The 27,339-nt window shown below is 50.7% G+C and overlaps 1 protein-coding gene across 2 annotated transcripts in view; it reads left to right on the forward strand.

Moving 5' to 3' along the window:
* The window catches only part of SMIM19 (small integral membrane protein 19), a 159,028-nt gene that overhangs the window by 20,873 nt on the left and 110,816 nt on the right, over positions 1–27,339 (forward strand). For both annotated transcript variants that reach the window (XM_086932354.1, XM_086932353.1), the window contains exon 2: positions 22,838–22,975. In XM_086932354.1, coding sequence (XP_086788480.1) covers positions 22,842–22,975 — 134 coding nt within the window. In that variant the 5' untranslated portion in view covers positions 22,838–22,841. The remainder of the gene's footprint in view (positions 1–22,837; positions 22,976–27,339) is intronic.

Below are 27,339 nucleotides of genomic sequence, written 5' to 3' on the forward strand. Positions count from 1 at the left end.
GGGAGCCAGTGCAGGTCTCTCAGGTGGCCGGAGATGTGGCTGTGTCGGGGGATGTCCAGGACGAGTCGTGAGGAGGCCTTCTGGATGCGTTGTAGTTTTTTCTGAAGTTTGGCTGTGGTTCCGGCGTAGAGGGTGTGTCCGTAGTCCAGTTGGCTGGTGACGAGTGCCTGGGTGCCCGTCTTCCTGGTTTCGGTGGGGATCCATCGAAAATCTTTCGGATCACGCGCAGGGTGTTGAAGCACGATGATGGGACGGCGTTGACTTGTCTGGTCATCGAGAGGGAGAAGTCCAGGATGAAGCCCAGGTTTTGTGCGTGGTCCGATGGCTTGGGAGTGGTGCCCAGGGCATGGGGCCACCAGGAGTCGTCCCAGGCGGAAGGCGATGACCTCAGGATGAGGACTTCCGTCTTGTCTGAGTTCAGTTTCAGGCGGCTGTTCTTCATCCACTCAGCGACGTCTTTCCTCCCTTCGTGTAGGCTGGTTCTGGCGGTGGCTGGGTTGTTGGTGAGGGAGAGGATCAGCTGGGTGTCGTCGGCTTAGGAGATGATGTTGAGGTTGTGTTGGTGTCCGATGGCTGCGAGGGGGCTCATGTAGATGTTGAAGAGGGTGGGGCTGAGCGAGAAGTGTAATATGATCTTTTTGTGACATTTGTAATTAAGTTTGAAACATTGAGAGAACATATTTGAACCAGTTGTTGTTGAATGGTTGCACAGATTGATGCTGTTGTGGCGCTTAGTGATGTTGGGGATGGCAACGAGTGATGCTGTGTCGTTCAGTGAAGCTGTGGTAGCGCATAGTAATGTCGTGGTGCCCCTGAGTGATGCTGTAGTGGTGCTGAGTGATGCTGTGGTGATGCGATAGATAGAGGGATGGCGACATTTAGATAGAGTGAGAGCGATGGAGTGAGGTCGATAGCTAGATTGATTGATCGATTAGAGTGAGGGCAATAAATGGATAGAGTAAGGGCGATAGATAGATCTATAGAGTGAGTGCGACAGATGTGTGTGTGGTTGTGTGTGTAGTTGTTTGTGTAGTTGGTTGTTTGGCTGTGTGTGAGTGTGGTTGTGTGTGTGTGATCAGCACATGAGAAGAGAACAGGGAGTTGAGTAAGGAAGCGGGTGGAAGAGAACAACATATTAGCACAGGAGAAGAGAACAGTGAGTTGGAGAAGGGGGCGGGGTGAAAGAACAGCAGTTTAGCACAGGAGAAGAGAACCGGGATTTACAGCCACATGCATCAAAGGAAATTGCATTCGCAAACGGTGCGAATTGCAAAATTCGGCCGTTTGTGAATACAGTTTCCATTTTTGGGATGCATTAACATTTTGTAATTTTCGCAATTTAAGAAATCGCAAAATTGCGATTTCTTAAATGCGATTGCATTTAAGGAATCTCAAATTGAGATTCCTTAAATGCAATGCATCAAACTCTGAAAATTTGCGAATTTGCAAATAAGAGGAGCAAATTACCATGAAGTTGACCTTCATGGTAATTCGCGATAACTTTGAAAAATGCACTAAAGTGCATTTTTCAAAGTTCCATTTTACACACTGAGTGCGCAAAATGTACTTCTAAGCAGATTTCAGGGGTGCAACAGGGCGTCCTTTGGACACCCCTGCACCCTTGAAATTGCATTCTTAATTTGCGAATTTCTAATGGTGAATTGCAAATTAAGAATGTCTTTCCATTCATTCCTATGGGCCTCTAGGCCCATAGGAATGGATGGGGAAGTATTCCTTAATTGCGATTCTCAATTAGAGAATCGCAATTAAGGAATTTTAAGAAATCGCTATTTTTATAGCGATTTCTTGATGCATTGCAGTTTGCAATTCCTTAATTGTGCTTCCTTATTTTTCGCAATTAAGGAATCGCAAAGTGCAATATTGATGCATGTGCCTATTTGAGAAGTAGGCGGATGGAAGATAGCTTAAAGAATATCACAGGATAAGAGAACAGGGAGTTGGTGAATGATGCTGAGGGAAGAGAGCAGCAGATCCGCATGTGAGAAAAGAACAGGGAGTTAGCGAAGGATGTTGTGGAAAGGAATAGCAGATCAGCACAGGATAACAAGCTATGGATTAACTGGGTAATGGGAGCCACCAAAGATCTTAAAGCAAGGCATGAAGTGCAAAGCGAAGATTCATGGTCTTCGTGTGAGAAATGTAACCTTTCTTGGATACAATACTGCCGCCTCGAAAGTGCATGGCTCACTTTACCAGTGTACACTGTAAACTTAGCTCATGGCTTTCATTAACAGTCAGTTAAATCAAGAATTTACAATGAGCTATATAAAAACAATATCAAAGCATGGAAAATGGTTATGAATGTTAAATTTTTCACCTAGTTACTTTTCCAGTGGAATATCAATGGCCTGGGGGTCAAAACCAATGATGTTATGTTATGTTAATTATTCATTTCTATAGCGCACGGCTACTCAAAAAGAGTGTCCCGGCGCTTTATTGGAGAAAGAGAAAAACTGCGAATACTAACATAACACCAGATAAAAGACTAAAAGAAGTGAGAGCCAAAAGTTCACGAAAGACCGGCTACTGAGTAAACAGCCAAGTTTTAAGGCCTTTCCTAAAAGCCAGCAGGCTAGTGGCACCCCGCAGGGCCAGTGGTAAAGAATTCCACAGCTGAGATGCCAGCAATCCAAAGGAGCGGCCTCCGAGGCGCGCTCTCCTTACCCGGGGGACAACCGCAAGGTGCAGGGATTCCGACCTCAGAGACCTGGTCGGATGATAAAAGACCAGTCTCTTTTGGAGGTACTTAGCTCCCCCCTTGTGAAGAGCTTTATAGGCCAAGGTCAGCGCCTTAAAGGCGATCCTCTTGCGAATGGGAAGCCAATGTAAGGTTGCCAACAGGCCCGAGGCACTGGAGCGCCTACTAAGGCCGAAGATTGCCCTGGCAGCGGCGTTCTGCACCACTTGAAGCCGCTGCAGCAAGTACTCTGGAAGGCCCAGGTAGAGAACGTTGGAATAGTCTAACCTGGACCCAATCAGAGCCTGGACTGTCAGCGTCCTATGTTCCACGGATAACAAAGGAAGGAACCTCCGCAGCATCTTGAGGATGCCAAAGCAGATGCCCGACACCCCCAGGATCTGGGATTTCAAGGTGAGCCTGTTATCCATCTTCACCCCCCGATTCTTAGCAACCTGAGAGGAGCAGGACGGAGGGAACATATCCAGTGGCCACCAAGTCTGCCAATCTGGCTCTGTGTCACACCCAAAGAAAAGTACTTCGGACTTATCGGAATTGCACTTAAGGCTGTTTAGATGGAACCAATGAAAAACAGCCCCAAGGCAATCCCGAATACTCTCCCCATCAAAGTCACCTCCTCTCTTACAAGAGAAGAGGAGCTGGGTGTCATCCGCGTAGGATACGATCTGGGCACCATGCGACTCCACCAACGGGGTCATAATGATGTTAAAGAGGGTCGGGCTCAAAATAGAGCCCTGAGGGACCCCGACTCCCAGAGGCGGCATCACGGCGGAATCAGGCGGGGCCCAGATCGATTGCCGGCGGCCGGCTAGGAAGGAGGAAAACCAGTCGAACACCGTCCCCCGTAGGCCTATCTCAAAGTCTAGCGAGAAGACCATCATGGGGAACGGTGTCGAACGCCGCCGACAGGTCTAACATCACCAGCATGACTTTGCCCCCAGAGTCCAGAACCCCTTTAATGGTTTCCGAAACCTCCAGGAGCGCTGTCTCAGTGCTGAGATGGGGACGAAAGCCCGATTGGGTGGCGTGCAGGATCTCATTAGATTCCAGAAAATTGGAGAGCACGCCTTGAACGTGCTTTTCCAGAATCTTTGTGAGGGCCGGCAGCAGAGAGATGGGCCTATAATTAACCGGGGCCTTCGGATCTAGGCCAGGTTTTTTGGGCAAGGGAATCACCATCGCCTGCTTCCAGGCTTGCGGGACCACACCAAGCCTCAGCGAAAGATTTAGAAGCGGGTTAGCCAGCGGGTTGATCACCTCCGCGACTTTCGCTAGAAATTTAGCAGGGCATGGGTCAAGGGGAGAACCCGATTTTAAATTGCCCATTAGAGCCAGGGAGTCCGGAGCAGAGATTGGAGGAAACACACTCAACGTCGCCCCTGGCCCGGCCTGTGGCAGTGTGGTGATGTCAAGTTTGGTCTGGCCCGCAGGCACTGGTACCAGGAAAGACTCCTGAATGCGTTGGATCATGATGCAGAATTAATGTCATTTTTTTTTTTTTTTTAAATTTTTGGAAGACCTTTATTGACAAGAAGGTAAACATACACTCATGAGCGCAGCCCGAAGGCTCAGAAGTACATTACAGGCCAATAAGGTAAGTCCATCAGGATCAAAGACAGGAGCATTGTGGTCTAATTTTAAATTTAAAGTCTGAAGGATAGATGGCTTCAGGATATCAAAGACAGACCATCGGTTCCGATTACATACAAACAGGATTAAACAGCATGCTATGCAGAATATCGCCAGAACCACTTCTTGCCGCAGGTAGAAATCGTCATGGAAAGGGGGCAGATCCGGAAGCAAGCGAACAACAATTAATACTCAGAACACAATGGTCCACTTTCGAGTGGCTACAAATATATCCAGTCCGCAATATTACACAGTGGACACACTCCCGGATCACGCAAAACCCAATCCCACTAAAAGATTATAAAAAGGAAAGAGACAAGAAAGAAGAAAAATAGGGCCGTAGAGACAAAGAAACACAAAAAACACGTTGCGCCCCAACCCCCCACCCTGCATGCAGCGGAAGGCCACGGCCCACCCCCCCCCCCATAGGCATGCTTGGTACCCAGAAAACCCACAAGAGGGAATATAGAAAAAGACACGAACAAGAAATAGGCCATAGAACAAAAGAAGAAAATAACCCACAGACAAGATAAAAGAAGCTCAAGAACCCCATCTCACCGACCCCCCCCCCCCCCCCCCCCCCCCCCCACCCTGCACGTTCTAAGAGGCTACGGCCCCCCCCCCCTATTACCGTGCCTATCCCCCCAAAGAGCCCCAATGAAAGGGGAAAAAACCGGGGGGAATCATGGAAATCAATTGCCCACCCTCCCCCCCCTTACACAAAGCAACTCAGGCTCGAAACGCAAAAAGACCCATAGTACACCAATAATAAATGCGGCACATCTCAGACCAGGGAAGCGTCCTTCGTTCAATATCAGACCGGGTATCCATCAGGCAATCCAAGGAAGAGAAGATAAAGTCACCCCTGGCCCATCTTGACCCTGCCATCAATGCGCAGCCCCACATAGTTAACAACGCAGTCCAGCACCAGACAGTCAGGATAGTTAGGCAAACAAATCAGAGCCAATGTCCTGTGAGACACCACAATCCGGGGCCCGAGGAGACCACCATTCCAAATACGGAGGCGCTGCAGGAAGAAAGCGAGTCCAGCTCCCAAGGCACGGCACAGTACAAGCAGCGTGGAGTGAACGGGCAAAGAAGCAGCACGGAGAGGATAGTCATTCTGCTCACCGGTATCGGGCACCAAAGTCTCACATACACAAGCCGTCGGCTCTAGCGCATCTTCGAGACTGAGCAGGGCATCCCGCGGAGCCATCTGTAAGCGTTCGTCAGGGACGTCCAGTGGCAGTAGGAGATCAGGAATAGCCGCGCTCTCCCTCTGACCGTTAAAGTCCACAGTAGTCAGTAGAACATGCATGACGTCCAGTTTACGTCCGAGCTCCCTGCCTTCCCTCATCCATGCAAGGCGAAGAGATCCCAGGGCAGCAACAATGTCCCGAACCGTGGGTTCCATAGTGCACGGTCAGTACAGATCCACCCGTACCCAATATAGCGCCCGACCCAGCCGGTGGCAGCAGCTCACGCAATCTCACCCGGGCAGAGAGCTGGCGGTAAAGATAACATACGGGTGTCCGCCGCACTGTAAAAACACTGGTAATCCACTGTACCTCAATGGCCGCACTCGTGTCAGTTCGTCCGTGGGCACCAGGTAGGAAGCATATGCAGCAGACACACTGGGCTATGCGGAATCACAGCCCCACAGGTAATTCCGCCAGAAACATACCAGCATTCCAAGAAGCCTGGCACCGGGTCCGCAAAGGAAACACAGATCTGCTCCAGCGTGTGCAGCGTCTTAACCGACCCAAAATGGCGCCCCTCCGTCCTTCCAGCCGGCACAAACAAGCTGCCGAGAACAAAGGAAAAGTCTCACCGATCAATGAGACAAAGTCCCCCAATGCGGCCGTTTCCTCAGCAGCGCGGGTCGATGAAAGCATCATGTGCAGCGGCAATGTCGCCTCCCGCGAGGATGAACGACGGTCATCATGGCCTTCAGAGCCTCCCACTCGAGTGATCCCGGCCCCCGGCAACCACTTCCGTCCCCTCGGGCAGCAGCCGGGCTCAGCCACGGTCTGGGCGAAGCGGGTCGGGAAGGAGGGTTACCGGACCCATCCAGACTTGGGAGTCACAGCAATCGGTTCCCCTGGTCTTCCGACGGCACAGCAAGTCGGCCCGGAGCCTGTGCAAGCGGGGGAAGGCAGGATAACAGCAGGATTGATTCCGTGGCGAGCGGAGCTCGCAAGCAAGCTAGGCGGCCATCTCGCTTCGCGCTCGGCCACGCCCCCATTAATGTCATTTTTAAATCTTTTTGACATTATCTTATTTCAAGAAACCTGGTCAACGGCTACCCAGCATATTGACGGCTTTAAGGAAATCCAATTAGCAGTGACCAAAAGAGGCCCTTCAGGAAGGGCTGCCGGAGGCCTTTCAATCTACCTGAACACTGGGATCACTTGGTCATATGATAACATCGACACAGGACAAAAATGGATCCAGTGTATCAAAACTGAGCTGACGCCAGTTCCCGGCAATGGCAGGCAGTGGGCCCATAACACCTCGTCAATAATAATCTGTAACACCTATCTTCACCCTAACCCCAAGAACAAAGTGGAGAAAATCTTGACCTTAAAAGCCTTTATAAAATCAATACAAACCATGTACCCGCAGGCGGGGCTGGTCGTGTCCGGCTGCCTGAACATGTTCTTGCTTCAAACAGACTACGCCCAACTTATGAATCAACAAAAAAGGATTGGCGGACCAATCCAAAGCCTTATTAAAAATCATCAAAAAGGGTATAAGATCGGTCAACAGTGTGCACGCATGTTCGCTGAGGTCTGGATGATCGCATTTAATGGCCGCTTTCCACAAGACCAACCAGCATCTTCAACTAGATTATCTAAAAAGGCCCAGTCAGTGCTGGACTATACCATTGTGGATCTAGATGTTCTGCAAACAATCGTTAGTTACAAAATCATCCTCAAATTGTGGAGAGCGACCACAGCCGCAATCATTTGAAATCAACATCCAACATAAAAGGGCCACACCGACCAAAGACCTGACAGAACCCCCAAGCCTCTACAACCTTAAGAGACTGGTATGGAACGGCAATAACATCAAAGACATAATGATATTCGTGAAAAACATCGATATTGAAGTGATCGGAGAAGAGTCATCCGCACATCGGGAAAATTGGGAAAGACTGACCTCCTCTCTAACCGAGAGATTCGGCAACCACGGCAACATAAAGAAACCAAGTAACATCCCTCATGCGTCTTTGGGCAATATAGTGCGCAAGAAAAGGACCCTTAATCAAGAAATCAGGAATCTGCAAGCAACAGCCAGGTCAAAGGGTGATGATATAACCACTCGAATTTATAGTTTAAGGCAAAATTACAAAAAAGAAGTGTGGTTAGAAAAATCAAAATACCAAATCAACATCTGGCAATCGCTATTAGCATCCAGTCAATCAAATAACAACGAGAAATTTTGGGCTGAAATTAATAAAGTTGCAAACGGGACGGCACAGCTCTTCAGCGCCAATATTCTGGAGGATGACTGGATACAGCACTTAGAGCAAACTCAAATCATCAACTATCCAGTGGGGAGCCCAGCGTTGCAGGCTCTGCAATCAGAAAACCATCACGAAGCAGACAAGCTTTCGGATGAAAACAGGATAATGCCATCCCAGGTAGAAAAGGTATTAAAAAACTTGAGATCTAAGAGGGCCCCAGGTCCAAACGGTTTACCGAATGGTCTGGTCAAACAAGACCAACAATTCTGGGCAGATCATCTCTCCCCACTATTCAACAGTGCACTCCAGACTGGAAGCATTCCCCAGTCATGGAGAGGCAGTATTCTTCATCCAATCTTTAAGGCAGGCCAAAGAACCGATCCAGCCAATTACCACCTCATCGCACTCGTAGATGTCGAGGCTAAAATATCCGCCTCAAATCTTTTGATGGCCTTGGAAGACTGGGTTTGTGCGAACAAGATCTTGCCGATCACGCAGACTGGCTTTAGGCCCGGAACCAATACCTCATGTAACCTGCTGGCGTTAAACCTCCTAGTGGACAAAGCCAGGGAAAAGTCAACCAAGCTGAACACATGCTTTGTCGACCTGAAAGCTGCGTCCGATACAGTCCCGAGGGAGGCTCTATGGAATAAAATGGCCACTTGGGGAATACCATCAAAGCTGTTGCGGGCCATCATGAACTTGTATTCGTCCACTTGGGTTCGAATAAAATTAGGCAATGGCGACCGAACTACACGAAAAATTTACACCCATGTGGGCCTCAAGCAGGGCTGTGTATTGGCCCCAACTTTTTTCAATATCTTCACAGTGGACCTAGACAAGCACATTGCGGAGACAGAAAGTGATCCGCCAAAGCTAGCCCATCATAAAATCAGGAGCTTTCAGTATGCGGATGACATTGTACTCTGCAGTCAGACCCCGTTGGTCTTACAACGTTCCATCATGAAGTTCCACGAGTACATCAGTGCGTAGGGCCTGCAAATTAATTATAAAAAGACGAAGATCGTCTGTTTTGCTTCTCGTCCAGGGAGGAAATCTTTCAAATGGCACATCGCAGGCAACAAAATAGAGCAGACCTGCTCGTACAAATATCTGGGAGTAGTTGTAGATGCCAGGTGGACTCTGAAAGATCACCAACTGTATAGAAAGGCACAGGCAAATAAACTTCGTTTTGCCCTACACATATTAAAAACGAAATTGAACTGTCCATCCAAAGAGCACCTGTTGAAGGTGATAGCCGCCAAGTTCTTACCCTCCATCACGTATGGTTCGGAATTGTATAGGGGTAAAGATGCAAATTTTTTGAACACACAGCAATCAGAGCTGTTCAAATATATCTTTAAGATACCGAGGTTTGTATCTCGATCTCTGATTCGACTGGAATTTGGTCTATCAAATCAGCATCAAGTCAGACAAGCGGCCATTCTAAAAACATGTTGGAAACTAATAGCAGTCCAAGAAGACCCGCTCATGGGCCTCTGTTGGATTGAGATGAATACCAAACCAAGTCGAAAAACGCTTGTAAACCAATATCGGAGAACGCCCTTGCAAGTCTTCAGTTGGAAAAGACTTGGAATACAAATCTAACCCTCGCGGCTTTCAAAAAAGTAACCAACGGAGCAGCAAAGCAAAGATCTTGGCTAACAGACAAAGCCGCAACAGCACAGAAAAAACCCAGTTGGACGGTCCTGGCCACGTATGTGAAAATGGAGCCTCAACCGTACTTAGTAAATCACATATCCAATGCTGCCCAAAAAACACTATTACCATTAGGGCTGGGCATCACCATTTTAAAAGATCCTACAACTCCATGGAAGCAAACATGGCCGTCCCCTGTCTGCAGACTATGTGGGCAAATGGAAGAATCAATGTTGCACATATTGTGCATCTGCCCATCCTTGAAAATTTTGAGACTTTATTATCTACTGCATGTATTTTGACTTTTTCAGATTAGATCATGCCGCCCAGCTATCATGCTAGCACTGAATAGCCACCATCTGCAGACAGCTTGTAGGGCCGCCAGATTCTGCCAAAAGGCATTGCTGCTAGTAGCGAAGACTGAGAAAAAAGATCACTGAACGCTCGAACATGAATGCCCGAAGGGTTACGAACAGACTCTGAATCCCCTCTAACCAATATACCAAAAATATAGACATTTTAGTAAGTTATTTTTTTGTTTTCTTTTTTAAAGATCAGCTAAAGTCAAACATTTTATTCTTAAAACATGTGTTTTTATGTAACCATATTGTAAAGGTTTTTAATTAACTATATACAATAAAAAATTTACTTACTTACTTACCCGTGGTTAATTGTAAAAGCTTGCGCTGCCTCATACAGTTTTTCCAGAGATGACTAATAAAAACACAGGTGCTGCCTCATCTCCATTTAACCCTGCAATAACATGTTAACATTTTCAAAGTGTTAAAAACAAGGCTTGGAAATGGTTTTGGGCAGTGTGGGAAACTGCGGGTATTGTTTGCAACAGGGCAAGGAAGCAAAATAGTTTTAGGTCAAAACTGATGACGGTCACCGTGTCCAACAGCCGAGAAAAGAGTGGTGTTTCGATTTCAAAGCGTTGGCAAGGCGATGCCCTGGGGATCGCAAAATACCAAGTGCTGCGTCCATGCCGGAGATTGCCAGGCAGGAAGCTCTTCTTTTACGGCCACGGTCAAGGGAGGCTAGAATAATATCAGCAAAGCCAACATTTCCGCCATATTTCCTGCCAGCCTGTGCAGCGATGCGAGGGTCAGACAGTGTTTCGTCTTCATGCGGTGCTTGTATTTGCGTACAAGCAGGTTCTTTCCATGAGGTTTTTTTTTTTTTTTTTGTTTAAACCTTTATTATAAAGGAAAGGAGTACAGTTACAGACCTACAACCACAGAGGCTGGTCAGTGGCAATAAATATCAAAAGCACAACAATACACAGCTCATCAGCCGACAACCCGAGGGCCTGGCAGCGATAATGCACGACATTGTAGAGAGCCTGTGGCGATAGGAGGATAAATAAAAGGTTTCACATTTTATTTTTTATAAAATAAACAAACAAAAGGAAAACACAAAAAAAGGTTTGAGGCGGAAACTATACAGTGTAGTGGCTGTCTCATGCGGTAGGGGGGAGCTAATTGATCAGGAAGCAACTTTATAAAGGATAAAGATCTTGAGGAGGGAGTGGGGGGGGGCGAGAGCAAACCAATAAATCATAGACAACAGAAAGCAAATAACCTGAAACGCACAGTCAAGGGGACAGGGGAATGTCAGAAGCTTCTACAAAAGGGGGAGTGCAGATCTCTCCTCGGTACGAATTCCATTGACCCCCATATCCTTCCCCATTTCTTGGGCCTACCACGGGAGACATATACAATTTTTTCTTTGAACATGCACCAGTCCATGTTTTCTTTCCAAGTTGAGACTAAAGGTGCCCTTTGAGACCCCCACAATTGAGCAATGTCCCTTTTGCGATCATGTTGCCGAGGGTGGCCCACTGAGTCTGAGCCACACTGCAATCATTCGGTTCCCAGATGTTCAACAAACAGCGTCTGGCCTCAGTCAATAACTCCACACCCGTCACCGCTCCCATCACAGCATGCACTCGGTTCCAGAAAACCAAGACCTCCGGACATTCCCATATAATGTGAAGGAAGGTAGCAAGCACAACCACGCCTACACAGCCCATCCGCAGAATAACCCATACACATCAGTCGTGGACCCGTGACATAGACACGGTGCAAAATCTTTAATTGCACCAGCCGGAGACGTTCCGGAATCGCGACCTCTTTGGGGGAGGATATAGCAGCCTGCCAGTCTTCATCGTCCAACTCCAGTCCATCGTCGGTCCAAGCCTCACGAAGCTGTACAAGGAGGTCCGAGCGGTCGTTTATGAGTTTTCTGTAGATGAGAGATATGGTGCTATCGGAGACGTACCCGTCAAGCACTTTATCTTCCAAGGCAGAGGACTCCGGAATGGCAGACCCGGCTGGGAAGACCGATTTCAAACGTGTGGCGGACCTGGATATATCGGAAGTATTCCCTATCACTCAATTTGTATTCATGTTTTAATTCGTCAAAAGTCTTGACTCTGTCCTTGACCCAGAGGTCACCGACCTTACTGATGCCAATAAGGTCCCATCTATCGAACCCCTTCGTCGTCCATAGACTGCACAGTCTCTCCATAGCATACAAGGGGGTTGCTTTAGGTAGCTTGTCCGTCCATCCCGTGGCCGTAGTCGCACTACCCCATACTCGTACCGCCACCCCGGTGGGGCCCGTCAGATTCTTCCTGGCAGCTCTGGAGTAGAGCGCCCTATAATAGTCGCCCCCGGGTAGCTGCCACCTATCCATCTCGAATGCGGGATTTGGAACAGGACCGTACATAGCATGATTGACCGCACTCAGTTGGGATGCCCAGTAGTAGCGTTTGATATCAGGCAGCGCTATACCACCATCGTACCAGGGCAGAGTCAATTTTGCCAATGCTATGCGGGGCCGCCCGCCCCATACCAGCTTCCTCTGGAGGCTCTCTATCTCGCGGAAATAACTGGAAGGCGCCAGGTCAAGTGTATTTTGGATGGCATACAGGAATCGGGGGAGAGACATCATCTTAAAGAGGGCCGCTCTACCCAAGGGGGACAACGGCAAGCCACACCATGCCGCGACATCCGATCTAAGCCGGGCAAGCGGAGGCAGCAAATTCCTCTCATAGCGTACTGTGGGGTCCAACGTTATGTAAATCCCCAAGTACTTAAAGCCGACACACGAGACCGGTATCGGACAGATGCAGGGCAGAGAGGGCAACTCTGCTGTAAGAGTAGATACAGGACTTGGCCCAATTGATGACCCAAGCCAGAATTTTTCCCGAAGGAACTCAAAACGTCAAACAAGACTCCCAATGACTTACGAGCAGAGGTGAGGTACAGCAAAATATCGTCCGCGTACAACTGTATACAATCCTCGAAGTCGGGGGACCATCAAATGCCCTTGAGCAAGGGTTCCCACCGGAGCCACGCGGCAAGGGGTTCAAGGGCAAGCGCAAAGAGCAACGGCGACAAAGGACATCCCTGCTGCGTCCGAGAACAAAGGGTTCCAAGGCCCTGCCGTTGACCACCACCTGGGCCAGCGGTTGCTCATATAAAAGCCTGACCCACCCGATGAAGTTAGGGCCAAAGCCAAATTTTGCAAGGGCTGCCCACAAACATGGCCATTCTACCGTGTCGAAGGCCATCGAGGCGTCAAGTGAAACCAAGATGGCCGGCTCAGTAAGAGACCCCGCCCTTGCTAAGACGCCGTGAAGACGACTAAGATTAAGCTCGGTGTTTCGATGGGGGATGAATACAGATTGATCCGGGTGTATCAAGTCGCTAACCACCGTTATCAGCCGATTTGCCAAGATCTTGGGCTCCACATTTAAAGGCGAAATCGGCCATTACGATGAACATTGTTCGTAGGGCTTTCCATCTTTATAGATGATCACAATGGACGCCAGTCTCTGATCCCGGGGAAGGGATCCGAGATCTCGCGATGCCGAGAACATCCGACAAAGATGCGGCGCCATTTTGTCAGGGCAGAGCTTGTACAGCTCAACCGGGATGCCATTCGGGCCGGAAGCCTTCCCCGAGCGAAGGGAGCGGATAGCGAGCGCTATTTCATCGGCGGAAAAATCCGCCTCCATAAGCTCCTTGTCCGAGTTCGACAGGCTAGGCAACGCAATATCCCGAAGCAGCAAGTGCGAGTCCTCCTCTGGCCTATCCGAGACCGGCGCGTAAACCTTCTGGAAGTGCTGGGCAAAGACCTCCACTATCTCAACCGGGTCCACCACTCGAGTTCCATCCCACCTTTCCAACAACAGGCATCACCCGATTCAATCTATCCCTTTTTGTCCAACCAAGCAATCAACTTTCCCGCTTTATCACCAACGTCATACAAACGCCCCTGTTGCTCACGATTCATTGCCTTAGCCGCATCAGTCACCAGAGCTCTGTAGTTGGACTGTTTAAGGGCCAAAGAATGTATATCCTCGGGTGTAGCCCCAGACTCCATTCTCTCCTCCAATGCAGTAATGTCATTTTCCAGACCAACCACTTCTGCGTTCTTACGCTTCCTCTCGCTAGCAATCAAGGACAGAGTTTGACCACGAATCCCAGTCTTATAAGCCTCCCACAAGTAGATGGGGGAGGACACCGATCCCTCATTCTCGGTGAAGTAATAATCCATTCCCCGACACGAGCGACCCAGCAGCCGCTGAGCCGCCCGCTTGCCACAGTCTTTTTCCCGCCGCTGCCTCCCTGCGGCCCGCCCATTCGCCGCCCCGCTCCCGCCACCCAGCTGACACGCCCTCCCGGCGTCCTTCTTAAGGGGACCTCGCTGACCACGAGGGAGTGACCGCTGAGCCTGCTTCAGGCGAGGTCACCCCCCACGCGTCACCGCCGCTGCCGCAGCCTTCCTCCTGTTGCAGCCTGCTTGTTGATTCAGCTGACACGAGCGACCCAGCCGCCGCTGAGCTGCCCGCTTGCCACAGTCTTTTTCCCGCCGCTGCCTCCCTGCAGCCCGCCTCCCGACAGCCCATTCGCCGCCCCGCTCCCGCCAACTAGCTGACCCGCCCTCCCGGCGTCCTTATGACGCGCAGCGGGCGCGCCGGTTGCGCGCCAAAGGCAAGCCAGTCTGCGCCCGTCCGCGCCTGGACCGCGCCAAGCGACAGGACCCCTGATCCCCGCCGATGCAAGACGACCCGACAGACCTACGACGCCGCCGCCCTCAACGCACTCAATGCTGGCCGGAACCCCGCCTGCTGCCGGGCCACCCCGAAACGCATCCACGGACCCTTCACCTGCAGAACATGCAAGTTCACCTGCCTCCGAACCTGCACCTCATCCGCCAAGCCGGACACCAGCAACAACCACCTCAAGTGTATCCTGCTCAACACCCGCTCCGTCCACAGACACGCCGTGGAACTCTGGAACCTCCTCGACACAACATCCCCAGACGTCTCCTTCCTCACGGAAACATGGATGAACGCCTCCTCAGCCCCAGACATCGCCATCGCCATCCCGGACGGGTACAAGATCATCAGGAGGGACCGCATCAACCAGACCGGAGGAGGCATCGCCATCGTCCACAAGAACACCATCCGCATCTCGACCGATTCCACCGACACCTTCGCCATCGCGGAGCATCTCCACTTCCAGATACACACCGACCCAAAGACCACCCTCATCTACAGACCCCCCGGGACCACGCACCCATTTCAGCGAAGACATCACGGACTTCATCAGCCTGCACGCCCTCCCCTCCACCGACTACATCCTCCTAGGGGACCTCAACTTCCACCTGGAGAATAACAAGGACCGTAACACCGCCGCCCTGCTAGAAAACCTTTCCAACCTCGGACTCAAGCAACTGGTGAATACCCCCACCCACTAGGCCGGCCACACGCTTGACCCAGTCTTCTCTTCCAGCAAGCACATCACCTTCAGCCACGCCACCGGACTCCACTGGACCGACCACAGCTGCGTCCACTTCAGCTTCAGAAGAACCACGGCCCACCACTACCCGCAACAGGTTCCTCGCAGGAGCTGGAGCAAGATCACCGCCGACCAGCTCACCACCTCCCTCAGCCAGAACCCACCTGCCAGCACAACAGACCCCAACGAAGCAGCCCGCAACTTCACGCAGTGGCTGACCGCCTGCACCGACGACCTCGCACCACTCAAGAACCCTCCCAGCAAACCCAGAAGCAAGAAGGCCTCCTGGTTCACCAGCTAACTCAAGGACTCCAAGAAGAACTGCCGCACCCTCGAGTAAGCCTGGCTCCTCGACCAGACCACAGACAACATGACCGCCCTCAAACAAGCCACCCGCAAGCGCCACCAGCTCATCCGCACCACCAAGAAGAAATCTCTGAAGTAACGACTGGACAACAACGCCCACGACAGCAAGGAACTCTTCAGCATCGTTAAGGAGTTCTCCAACCCCTGCACCGGCAACAACGACATCACTCCTTCACAAGATCTCTGCGACTCTCTCGCCTCGTTCTTCCACCGCAAGATTGCCGACATCCACAACAGATTTGGCGCACCATCCACGCACCCAACCGTCGAACCACCGCCACCATCCGCACCTGGACCACGGTGACCACCGAAGACACAGCCCGCACGATGAACACCATCCACTCCGGATCTCCGACCAACCCCTGCCCCCACCACGTCTTCAACAAGGCCGACTCCACCATCGCACCCCAACTCCGGAACATCATCAACACCTCCTTCAACACCGCCACCTTCCCAGAGAGCTGGAAGCATGCCAAACTCAGCGCCCTACTGAAGAAACCAACAGCGGACCCCACCGACCTCAAGAACTTCCGCCCCATCTCGCTCCTCCCTTTCCCTGCGAAAGTTATCGAGAAGATCGTCAACAGACAGCTGACCGCCTTCCTCGAGACGAGCGGATCCCTCGCAATCCGGTTTCAGAGCCAACCACAGCACAGAGACCGCACTGATCGCAGGCACCGACGACATCCGAGCCCTTCTCGACAACTGGGAAACAGCAGCACTCATCCTCCTGGACCTCTCCGCAGCGTTCGACGCGGTCGCACCCTAGCTCAACGCCTCAGCAACACCGGCATCCAAGAGAAGGCACTGGAGTGGATCATCTCGTTCCTCGACGGGAGAATACAGAGAGTTCGCCTCCCCCCCGTTTCGCTCCGAGGCCACCGAAGTCATCTGTAGCGTACCACAAGGATCATCACTCAGCCCCACCCTCTTCAACGTCTACATGAAACCGCTCACAGCCATCGCACGCCAACACAACCTCAACATCATCTCCTACGCCGACGACACCCAGCTGATCCTCTCTCTCACCAGGGACCCCGACACTGCCAGAACCAGCCTACACGAAGGAATGAAGGACGTCGCCGAGTGGATGAAGAACAGCCGTTTGAAACTGAACTCGGACAAGACGGAAGTTCTCATCCTGGGATCATCGCCCTCCGCCTTGGACGACTCCTGGTGGCCTCCCGCCCTGGGCACAGCTCCCAAACCAACAGACCACGCACGCAACCTCGGCTTCATCCTGGACTCTTCCGTCTCGATGACCAGACAAGTCAACGCCGTCTCCTCATCGTGCTTCAACACTCTACGCATGCTCCGCAAGATCTTCCGCTGGATCCTGACAGATACCAGGAAGACAGTCACCCAGGCACTCATCACCAACCAACTGGACTACAGAAACTCCCTCTTCGCCGGAACCACAGCCAAGCTACAGAGGAAACTCCAACGCATCCAGAATGCCTCCGCTCGACTCATCCTGAACATCCCCCATCGTAGCCACATCTCCGGCCACCTGAGAGACCTGCACTGGCTCCCCATCAACAAGAGGATCACGTTCAGTCTCCTCACCCACGCACACAAGTCTCTCCACGACTTGGGCCCTAAGTACCTCAACGACCGACTGACCTTCTACACGCCCACCCGCCAGCTACGATCCACCAGCCTCGCCCTCGCCGCCATACCACGCATCCGAAGAGCCACCGCCGGAGGCAGATCCTTCTCCTACCTGGCGGCCAAAACATGGAACTCCCTCCCCATCCACCTCCGACTGACCCAGGACCATCTCGCCTTCAGGAAACAACTCAAGACCTGGCTGTTCGAGCAGTAGCGGACCCCATCCCCCCCAAGCGCCTTGAGACCCTCCCGGGTGAGTAGCGCGCTATACAAGTGTCTTGATTGATTTGACACTTAACAATTTTGGCTCTTATTTTAGGGCTACGAAGGTGCCAGGGGTTAATCGGAGCAACCCGACCCCCGGTTTCCAACTGTACGTCAATAGTGAGCCAGAGTGGGGAGTGGTCTGAGATCCCCCCCCCACCCCCCCTAGCTAAATGCCTAATTTCCCTTACAGAGACCATCTGCACCGCCGGTATAAGGATGTAATCAAGCCTCGAGACTCCCATGAGCTCCCGAGTAAAAAGTATACTGTAGCTGTCCGGGGTGCAGTTGCCTCCAACAATCCGCTAGACCCAACGTTTCCAAAAAGTTGCCCAGCCATAGTTGCGATGTCGGGAGAAGTCTGGGGGTGTCGACGATCTTCATTACCGCTGACAACCGAATTAAAATCACCACCCACAACCAACATGCCCTCAGGGAACCCCAGAACCACCCTACCCAAATCAGAGAATGTAGTGGACTGTAGGCCGGGTGGGACATACACAGATAAAATGGAGATCGTTCTCCCCTCCCAGCGGCCCGTAATGGCCGCATATCGGCCTCTATCATCCAGCACAGTGTCATCTATCTCCAGGGGGAGGGAGTTCCTAACTAGGACGCCCGCCCCCCTCGACCCAGTGGTGAATCCAGAGTGAGCCGCCAGGCGGTAGCCCCGTCTGTTCAGTGCATGGCACGTGTTTCCTATTAGATGCGTCTCCTGGAGTAAAACAATATCTGGGGAGCAGCGCTTCAAATATTGCAAAACTATCCCCCGTTTTATCCTATCGCCCAGACCATTGACGTTCCAGCTCAGTACCCTCAGCCCCCTACCCCCTATCCAAGAAATAAGAGCAACGCCCCCCGCCAAGAAACAGGCACAAGAGATAAGATATGCAACAAAGCGCAGCCTCGAAACAAACAAAAAAGTAAAGACCCCCCCCCCCCACCCCCCCAAGAAAATCCCCAAAACACACCCCCCCACACTGCACCCCTGCGGTAGACCAAAAAGCCACCCTAACTTGCAGTGTGCCTGTCGCCCCATTGAACTAACCTACAAGAAGAGAGAACAAAAAACCCTGAGGAGGAAGAGTCCAGATTCCCCCCCCCCCCCCCGGGTATTCAAATTCTATATACATAACAGTCATAGAGCCACTGCCATAAGTCCATAGAGTTGGCTCGCCGGCGCAGACTCACTGCTCCTGTTCTTCCAGGCCACCCTCAGCGCCCCTCGATCTTTCAGGGCTGGTACGATGTGTTGGCAGAGTGTCAAGCCAGTCACTGACTACCTCGGGCAGTCAAAGAAGAGCGCACGTTCCTCATATTCAATCCTCAGGCGGGCCGGGAAAGGCATGGCGTTATTCAGTCCCATGTCTCTGAGGCGCCATGCGTTGCGTGAAGCCCATGCGTTGTTTCTGCACCTCCTGTGTGAAGTCAGGATAAAAACTGATCGACGCGTTTTCAAATTTAGTGGGACCATTGGTGCGTGATGCCTGAAGAATAGCGTCTCTGTCCCGAAAATTAAAAATCCTGGCTATGATAGGTCTCGGAGCGGCCCCCAGTTTGGGCTTCCCACCGGGGACTCTGTGAGCACGCTCCACCATGAAAAAGTTACTGAGGCCCTTTGGTGCCAAGTGCTTTAGAACAAGGTCCTCCACCAGAAGGTCTGTGGATAAGTCTACGGAGTTCTCCGGAACACCAACAATGCGAACGTTGTTGCGCCTGGCCCGGCTCTCGAAATAATCCAGCCGACGGGCAAACAAGTCGTTGGACGTTCGGAGATTGCGGACTTCGGTCTGAAGATCCGAGACATCCGTAGTAAGGCTTGCGGTCTTGATGTCCAGGGGCTTGACCCGCTCATTGGTTTTCCCCAAGTCCGTCCTGATAAGATAGACACGGTGGCGATCGAAGTCCATCTTAGCAGCCAGCGTTTCGTACTGCTGGCCCATAGATGTCTGGACACTTGCGATGGCGCCCATAACGTCCTTCAGTGTCAGCTTCTCAGTTGCAAGAGAGCCATCACCAGTCTCATCAAAGACTTTACTCACACCGCCAGGGGATCCTTTCAGGCGGGTGTAGCGATCTATAGTGTGGGATTGGACAACCCCCCCCCTCGGTGTGCGCCTCTGGTTGCATGCTTCTCGGTATCCGCGTTGCCCGCCATAATGAGCGACGAGCTCTGACGGAACCTTTGGGATCTGGTCAGAATGGCTCCCTCCGCAGCGAACTTGTAGAGGCAAAGGGACGAGGGCCAAAAACAAGAGTAGAGCTGGCAGCAAGGATCAGGTCAGGCGTGTCGACCGGCAGCAAGTCGCCGTCAACAATGACCAAAAGCGAAACCGAAAGTACCACAGGGGCAGTGGACGTGTCGCACAGGCCGTTGTTAATTGCCACCTGGGTACCTAGGGGACTCAAGTCCGTGGATGGTCTTCGGTGTAGGCCGCAAGTTTCAAAGTTCTGTAAGTCCGGTTCCCGGCGGCCAAATCGAATTTTGAAAAAGGATGTTGTATCAGCAGGGCATCCACTAAAAGTACCCGTCGTCCAAATCAGGATACGTTGCAGGATAGATGCGGGAGGCGGAAAGGGTCTCGGGAGCCCTGTGCTCACGTGTCCATCTTGGATGCGTGCGACGCTCCTCCGCCCCCCCTCTTTCCATGAGTTTGGTTCAAAAACATTATTTCTCAAGAGCACCGACCTTTCAAAGGTTTCGGGTCCAGGAACTGTCAACGTCCTTCTCTCGCAAAGGACGTACACGTTCGCGCCACTGAGATGGTGGAAGCATAAAGTAACAGAGTGAAAGGTGGAATGTAAGGCGCAGGGTTACTAAATGCTGTGAGGAAACATCTTGTGAACTCGTGGATGCTACTTCTGGCCAGCACTGCCTACATCTGCCTCCCTCGAAGATTAATAGAACTTTCTAAAACTGAAAACATTCATCATTATACAACTTTAGAGTGTTCTGAGGGATCACGAAGCAATACAATTAACAAGGTCACAATGACCGTTGTGCTTCTAAAACGTTTCATGAAAATTACTGTTATGTTCGATTTATGTATTTAATGTGGTGAGCTAACCAGGATTATTAATCAATGGAGCACTTTACAATCGCCTGACCCACACGCAGTAGAACAAACATTGGCAAATCAAATAGGAATGGCCTTGGCATGCTTGCTGGCGCTTTAGTTACATAGTTTATTTTTGCTGTAAGCATATGCCACGAAAAGGAAAAGATAAAAAAAAAAAAGCTAACACGGCTCCTAAACGTGGTGGCCATACGCTTGAAATAGACATTTGAAATTAAGAAAAATAGCCATTAGATGTACTTTCAATAGAGATGATGGGGCACTTCGAAGCAGACCAATGTCTTAAAAAAAGAGACAGAAATACTATTTACTGTCAATACATAGGAAATATAACTCTTGACACAAAAAAGCTACTGGCTTGAAATTATAAAACCCGAAGGCAGTTACTTTAAACGAATATGGATGGTTACAAAAAAAGAGAATAAATAATGGAAAGAAAACAAGCCCTCTGCATTGCTGTGGTGGTGGGGGGTGGTGGGGGGGGGGGGGTGTTAGCCTTTGAATTCGGAAGCGTCAAAAACAGCGCTATCGGGGGGGGGGAGAGAGATTATCACCTAGTGCCATCCCAGGTCATAGACTTTCGCCGCCCTGCCTCCGGGATGGCTGGAACACCTATAGGGGATGGGCGAAGTGCGGAGACGGGCAGTGATATGTGTAAGCTGTATAACTTTGATGCTGCAATAAAAATTGTTTTACAAAAAACAAATGGGGGGGACACATTGCAGTAAGCACCGAGAGACGGGGAGCAAATGGGAGTGAGGCATTGCGCAGAGGGGGGCAGGGGGAGCATTTCTTTGAAGTGTGAAGCTCTCGGCATTGCTGTGGCGGGTCTGATGCGATGATGCAGGCGGCTCGGGGAAGCAAATGGCAAGCGCGTGCACGGCACATGCACCCGGCGTAATCCGCCTGCCAAAGCCCCTTGATCAGCTTTCCTGATCCACCTCTAAATGCCTCGATCTGCAATGCGCATTGGCAGGTCAAGACCTAAAAACAAGCATGCCAGCATTCACGAGCAGATGGTCCTGTTTATGACCTGCGGAGCGCGTGAAGTGGCTGGTGGCAAATGAACTCAAAGCGGCCGGTCGCTTTGATGTTCTTGGCTTGTCTTGCTTGGTGGGGGAGCAGATTTATGTGCACGCGCATTTCTCACATGAACTGCATGGAATCCGCAGTGTTCAAGAGAGTTTGTTTCCCCTGCTATAGGTTTGAGCTATTAATCCCTGCGGGATATAATAGCTCGACCTAAAATTCATTTAGTTCATCAGCACACTGAAGAATCGTGCCACCCTCCCCCGCCCATACAAGCTCATTCACCCCTTTACTAGCTTTTGATCGGTTTCATTCTGACTCTACCAGCTATGCCAAATCTTCCCAGTACGTCCCATTTTCTAAAATGTATTTTCCCATTCCCTCCAGTTTTAAACTGCTGCATCAATTCACGCCGATCAAGCACACCCAATAGAGTGTTGACCAGTACAGTGCTTCTCAAACCCAAGGCAAGCGCTGCCTTGTGCAACAACACAGATTGAGAAAGAACATGGTACTGGTGTATATAAAATATGCAGTATTCAGGAATGCGCGCAAAGACAATTATTTTCTTTATTTAACCTCTATAAATTAACCTTAAGTCCGAGTGAGTTTGGCCATGATGAAGATCGTGTACCTGTTAAACATTTACATTATCTGGTGGTGATATTTTCAAATGATTGAATGTTGCTTGTATACTTTTACGATGCAGTGGCCGCATCCTATAATTATTTTGTGTCATTTAGTTTACTCCAAGGCATCATGCAGGCCGGTACTCAGAGCTTGGGAATTAGATCCAATGTTCAGGTTTATTTGAAACGCTGTTAAGTTAATTTCATTTTTAAAATGTCTTGCCATATTTGTTGGTCCGTACATGAGATGTTGCTCTTGTTGATCGTTCTCGATTACTTTATTGAGATCCCTCTTGGGAGATATTTTATTTGTGGAAAACGTTATCTTTTTGGTCATAACACACAAAGTTATCCTAGCAATTCACTTACCGTGTTTTGAATTGAGTGCTATTAGACACAAGTAAACTATGCTTAAACGTGCACATATGACATAACATTTACTTTGTATTGTATTTTTCCCAGAATAATGCGCTGCATGGATAAACACTTCGGGTCCAAAAGGCGAGACCTATTGGCTGTGCAAATACTTGTTCCCTACAGTTTTATGACTTTCTTTCTTCCACCCACAGAACTATGGCAGGAGGTTACGGTACAATGGGAGATGATCAAACAATCGACTACTCTGTTCACGAAGCCTGGAATGAGGCGACCAACGTTTACCTGATTGTGATTCTGGTCAGCTTTGGCCTCTTCCTGTATGCTAGAAAGTGAGTGCTTTTAAGAACTGTCTAGAAACTCGCCAACCTCTTCTCTAGGCTGTGTTAAAGAAGCAAAATGGCTAATGTGTGTAACTCCTACCTAATTGTAATGAAAATAAGAGTTACAGGTTAGATGGGAATCACTGTTGGAAGGCTCTGCTATTTTCAAACAATAGTTTATTGGGAGGAGTTTTCAGGGTTGCAATGGAAGTCAGTTGGTGTGGCTGGGCTACTTTGCCTAGTGGAAGAAAGTGTAATTTACATGTGCAAAATTAATTCTGTTGAACCTGTTTCACGATTCAGGATTCCTTTGTCTATTTAGTTACTTAACAAATCATAACGTACCCTAGCTTGCATTTCCGTTACAATCACCTGTAATAATATATAGACCTCCACAATGAGTTGTGTTTTTTTTATTTCCCCTAGAAATAGTGATTTGGGTAATGGTTTCCTTTACCGTGAAGTGAAAAAAACGGAAAATCATTGAGTGTTGTGTTACTCTTTTGAGGCTCTTGATATTTTTTGGGTGATTATTTTTGTGAAGCATTGTAACTCAGTAGCAATACAGGACATTAATATATGGCCACTTTTCAGTGACAAAAACTGCTCCTCTGTATTCTATGGAGAGATGTGCAGGCTTCTCTCAGACTAGTGAGGGAACCCTCCAACCCCATCTCCTGCTCCAACGACATCCCACCGTCACAAGCCCTTTGCGACGCCCTCGCTGCCTTCTTCCACCGCAAGATCACCGACATTCACGAACTCTTCAATCCACGCTCAGACCCCCACCCAACCGCACCACCCCGGACTCTCCGTTACCCACAGACCACAAGCACCTCACCGTATGGACCAGCACTACCACCGAGGACACCAGCAAGACTATGAACTCAATCCACTCAGGTGCCCCATCCGACCTTCTTCCCCACCACGTCATCAACAAGGCCGACAGCTCCATCGCACCCCATTTATGCAACCTCATCAACCTCTCCTTCAAGACCGCAACATTCCCTGAGAGCTGGAAACCCGACGAGATCACCGCCCTACTGAAGAAACCCAAGGCGGACCTGAGCGACCTTAAGAATTTCCGGCCCATCTCCCTTCTTCCGTTACCTGCTAAGGCCTTCGAAAAGATCGTCAACACCCAGCTCACCCGCTACCTAGAAGACAACATCCTCAACCCCTCCCAGTCAGGCTTCCGCAAGAACCACAGTACCGAGACCGCCCTCATCGCCGCCACGGACGACATCAGACTCATGCTCGACAACGGGGAGACAGCAGCCCTCATCCTCCTCGACCTCTCCCCTGCCTTCGACACCGTATGCCACCACACTCTGCGTACACGCCTCTTCAACGCAGGGATTCGCGACAAGGCCCTGGACTGGATCACCTCCTTCCTCTCAGACAGAACCCGAAGAGTCCACCTCCCCCCCCCCCTCCCCCCCCCCGTTCCACTCCTGAGTCACCAAGACGATCTGCGGTGTCCCTCCAGGATCATCCCTCAGCCCTACGCTCTTCAACGTCTACATGGCCCCGCTCGCACGCATCGCCAGACTCCATGACCTCTCCTACGCCGACGACACCCAACTGATCCTCTCCCTCACCAACGAACCCCGCACCGCCAAAGCCAAACTCCACCACGGCATGAAGGCTGTCGCCGACTGGATGGAAGAAAGCCGGCTCAAGCTCAACACAGACAAGACAGAGATCCTCATTCTCGGACCCAACCCTTCAGCCTGGGACGACTCATGGTGGCTCACCTCCCTGGGCTTCGCCCCTACACCAACCACGCACGCAATCTGGGAGTCCTCCTCGACTCAAAACTCTTCCTGGCCAACCAGATCCACGCCATCTCCTCAACCTGCTTCTACACGGTCCGCAAGATCTACAAATGGATCCCGACCGACACACGAAAGTCCGTCACTCACGCCCTCATCAGCAGTAGACTCGACTACGGCAACGCCCTCTACGCCAGAGCCCCGGCCAAACTCATCAGCAGACTTCAAAGAATACAGAATGCCTCCGCCCGCCTGATCACCAAGCCCCCCGCCGAGACCACATCACCCCCTCCCCACCTGGGAAACCTGCACTGGCTTCCCATCGACAGAAGAATCACTTTCAAGCTCCTCAACCACGCACACAAGGCACTCCACAACACCGACCCGGCCTTCCTCAACAACCGACTATCATTCTATGCACCCAACAGGAGACACCTCTCCGCCGACCTCTCCCTGGCCGCCGTCGCACGCATCCACAGAACCTTCTCCTACAGCGCCACCAAGACTTGGAACTCCCTCCCCCTCCACCTTCGGCAGACTGAAGACCCACAGACCTTCAGGAGACTACTCAAGACCTGGCTCTTCGACCTCTAGCTTCTGCCCCCCCCCCCCCCCCCCCCCCCCCCCTCTGCGCCTTGGGACCCTCACGGGTATGTAGCGCGCTTTATAAATGCCTGATTGATTGATTGACTAGTTGCAGCTCCGAAATCTTTGCAGTAGTGTCATAAAAGCAGGAACAGAGAGCGAAGAGCCCATTTATTTATGTATTTATTTATTTTATCATGGGGTTGTTTGTCATAGTAAGTAGGACTTATTTGTCAGCTAAGAACTTTTTTTATTTTTTTTTTGTCATTGAGGTGTGGGGTGACTGGGATAGCTTGGATGCAGTGGCAACATGTGCCAGTCCGTTTTGGACAGAGCTTTAATACTTGGGCCCACTGCTTACTCTGGGTAAGCATTTTGCCATGCTTCAGCTTTAACGGGTTCTCAAAGTGAGGGGGAAGTCTGTTCACTCGCGGATTTTCTGCTGACCGAGGAGATGCATGAATGCACAGTGGCAGCTTTCCACTGTTCCTCTGATGGCCCGGGTGGAGTGGGCAAAGGAGGTAAATTGGGAAAGAGCAGGAGTAGAGTGGGATGAGGTTGCAAAAGGAAGTAGAAAGAAGAGTACACATGATTTATAAAGAGTGAGTACAAAAAGTCTTAATGCAAGCTTGAAGGCATGGGGGGGAATATTCAAGAACTGCTTTTGGCCTACCTATTAGGTCTCCTCAGACCAAAACATCAGGCTAAGGTCGTTTTTTTTGTGTTAGTTTTGTTTGGTGAAACACGCTTTTAGACAAAGGGCAAGTTGAATGGTGTACTATGTTATGTTACGGGCACTTATAATGCGCACAGATGCTCCAGCAAAGGAGCGTCCTGGTGCACGACAAGGTAGAACACAACACCGCTAAATGCACAGACAGAAAAGGGGAACAACTGGGGGGGCAAGATTTAAAATAAGAAGGTTTTGATGGCCTTACGGAACAGCAGCAGGTCCTCCAACATTCGGATCTCTACCGGAAGGGAGTTCCAGAGAGCCGCAGCTCTCACACGAAAAGATCGGCCCCCAGCTCGGCTGAGCTTGAACCGGGGGACCACAGCGAGAGCTTGGCCCAAGGATCTAAGAGAGCATGTCGGGACATACAAAGACAAGAGGTTGGTAAGGATCTGGGGAGCAGGACCTTTCAAGATTTTGAAGGCCAGGCATAAGACCTTGAAGTGAATTCTCATCTTGACCGGCAGCCAGTGCAAAGATCGTTGGGTGTTAGAGACGGAGCAGAACCTGGGCAGGCCAACTACCGCTCTGGCTGCAGCATTTTGAACGCGCTGCAGGCGAGAAATTTCTGCCTGGTTGGCCCCCACCAGGAGAGAGCTGGCATAGTCAAGCCGGGACATCACCGTCGCCTGAATCACCAGCTGCCTGGTCGGGGCATCAGAAAATTTGAGGACAGGTCTTAAGCCCCGAAGAACACCAAAGCAGCAGGCCGCAGTTCTCTTTGTGTGGCCAACAAAGCTGAGGGTGGGGTCCAGCCAGACTCCCAGGTTTCTTAATTCCGTAACCGGAGACGGCCCAAGTTCCGGAGGCCACCACCTGTCCCCCCCCAGAGTTCCGCTCTCTTACCGACAATCATGATTTCCGTCTTTTTTGCGTTGAGCTGGAGACAGGGATAGAAAATCCACAAGCTTACTTCATGCATAAAAAGTAGGTGCTGGCATAGAGCGTAATGATCAAAAAAGGAAATATTTATCCACTGTATTGGTTAGAAATGTTCTTGCTACTGAAGGGCAGTTCAAAGATCTCCTCAACAAAAATCCGTCTTGGAATAAACAAAGGCCATGTTTTTGGAGCTGAAAAATATGCTTAGCTAGCAATAACCATCCGACACTGCCAAGGAAACTGTTCCACAAAACAAGCATGTGCCAAAGCAGTCAAGCTTCCCAACCCAAGAAGCCTAGACACAGCAGCTGCCAACATTATTGGCCAAACTAGGCCACCTATAGCTGACTGGAGCCATGGCTTTAGAAGAGGGCTGAGATGCAACCACTGCCACACTG

The sequence above is a fragment of the Lissotriton vulgaris genome, chromosome 7 (genome assembly GCF_964263255.1).
Source record: "Lissotriton vulgaris chromosome 7, aLisVul1.2, whole genome shotgun sequence".
Lineage (NCBI taxonomy): Eukaryota > Metazoa > Chordata > Amphibia > Caudata > Salamandridae > Lissotriton > Lissotriton vulgaris.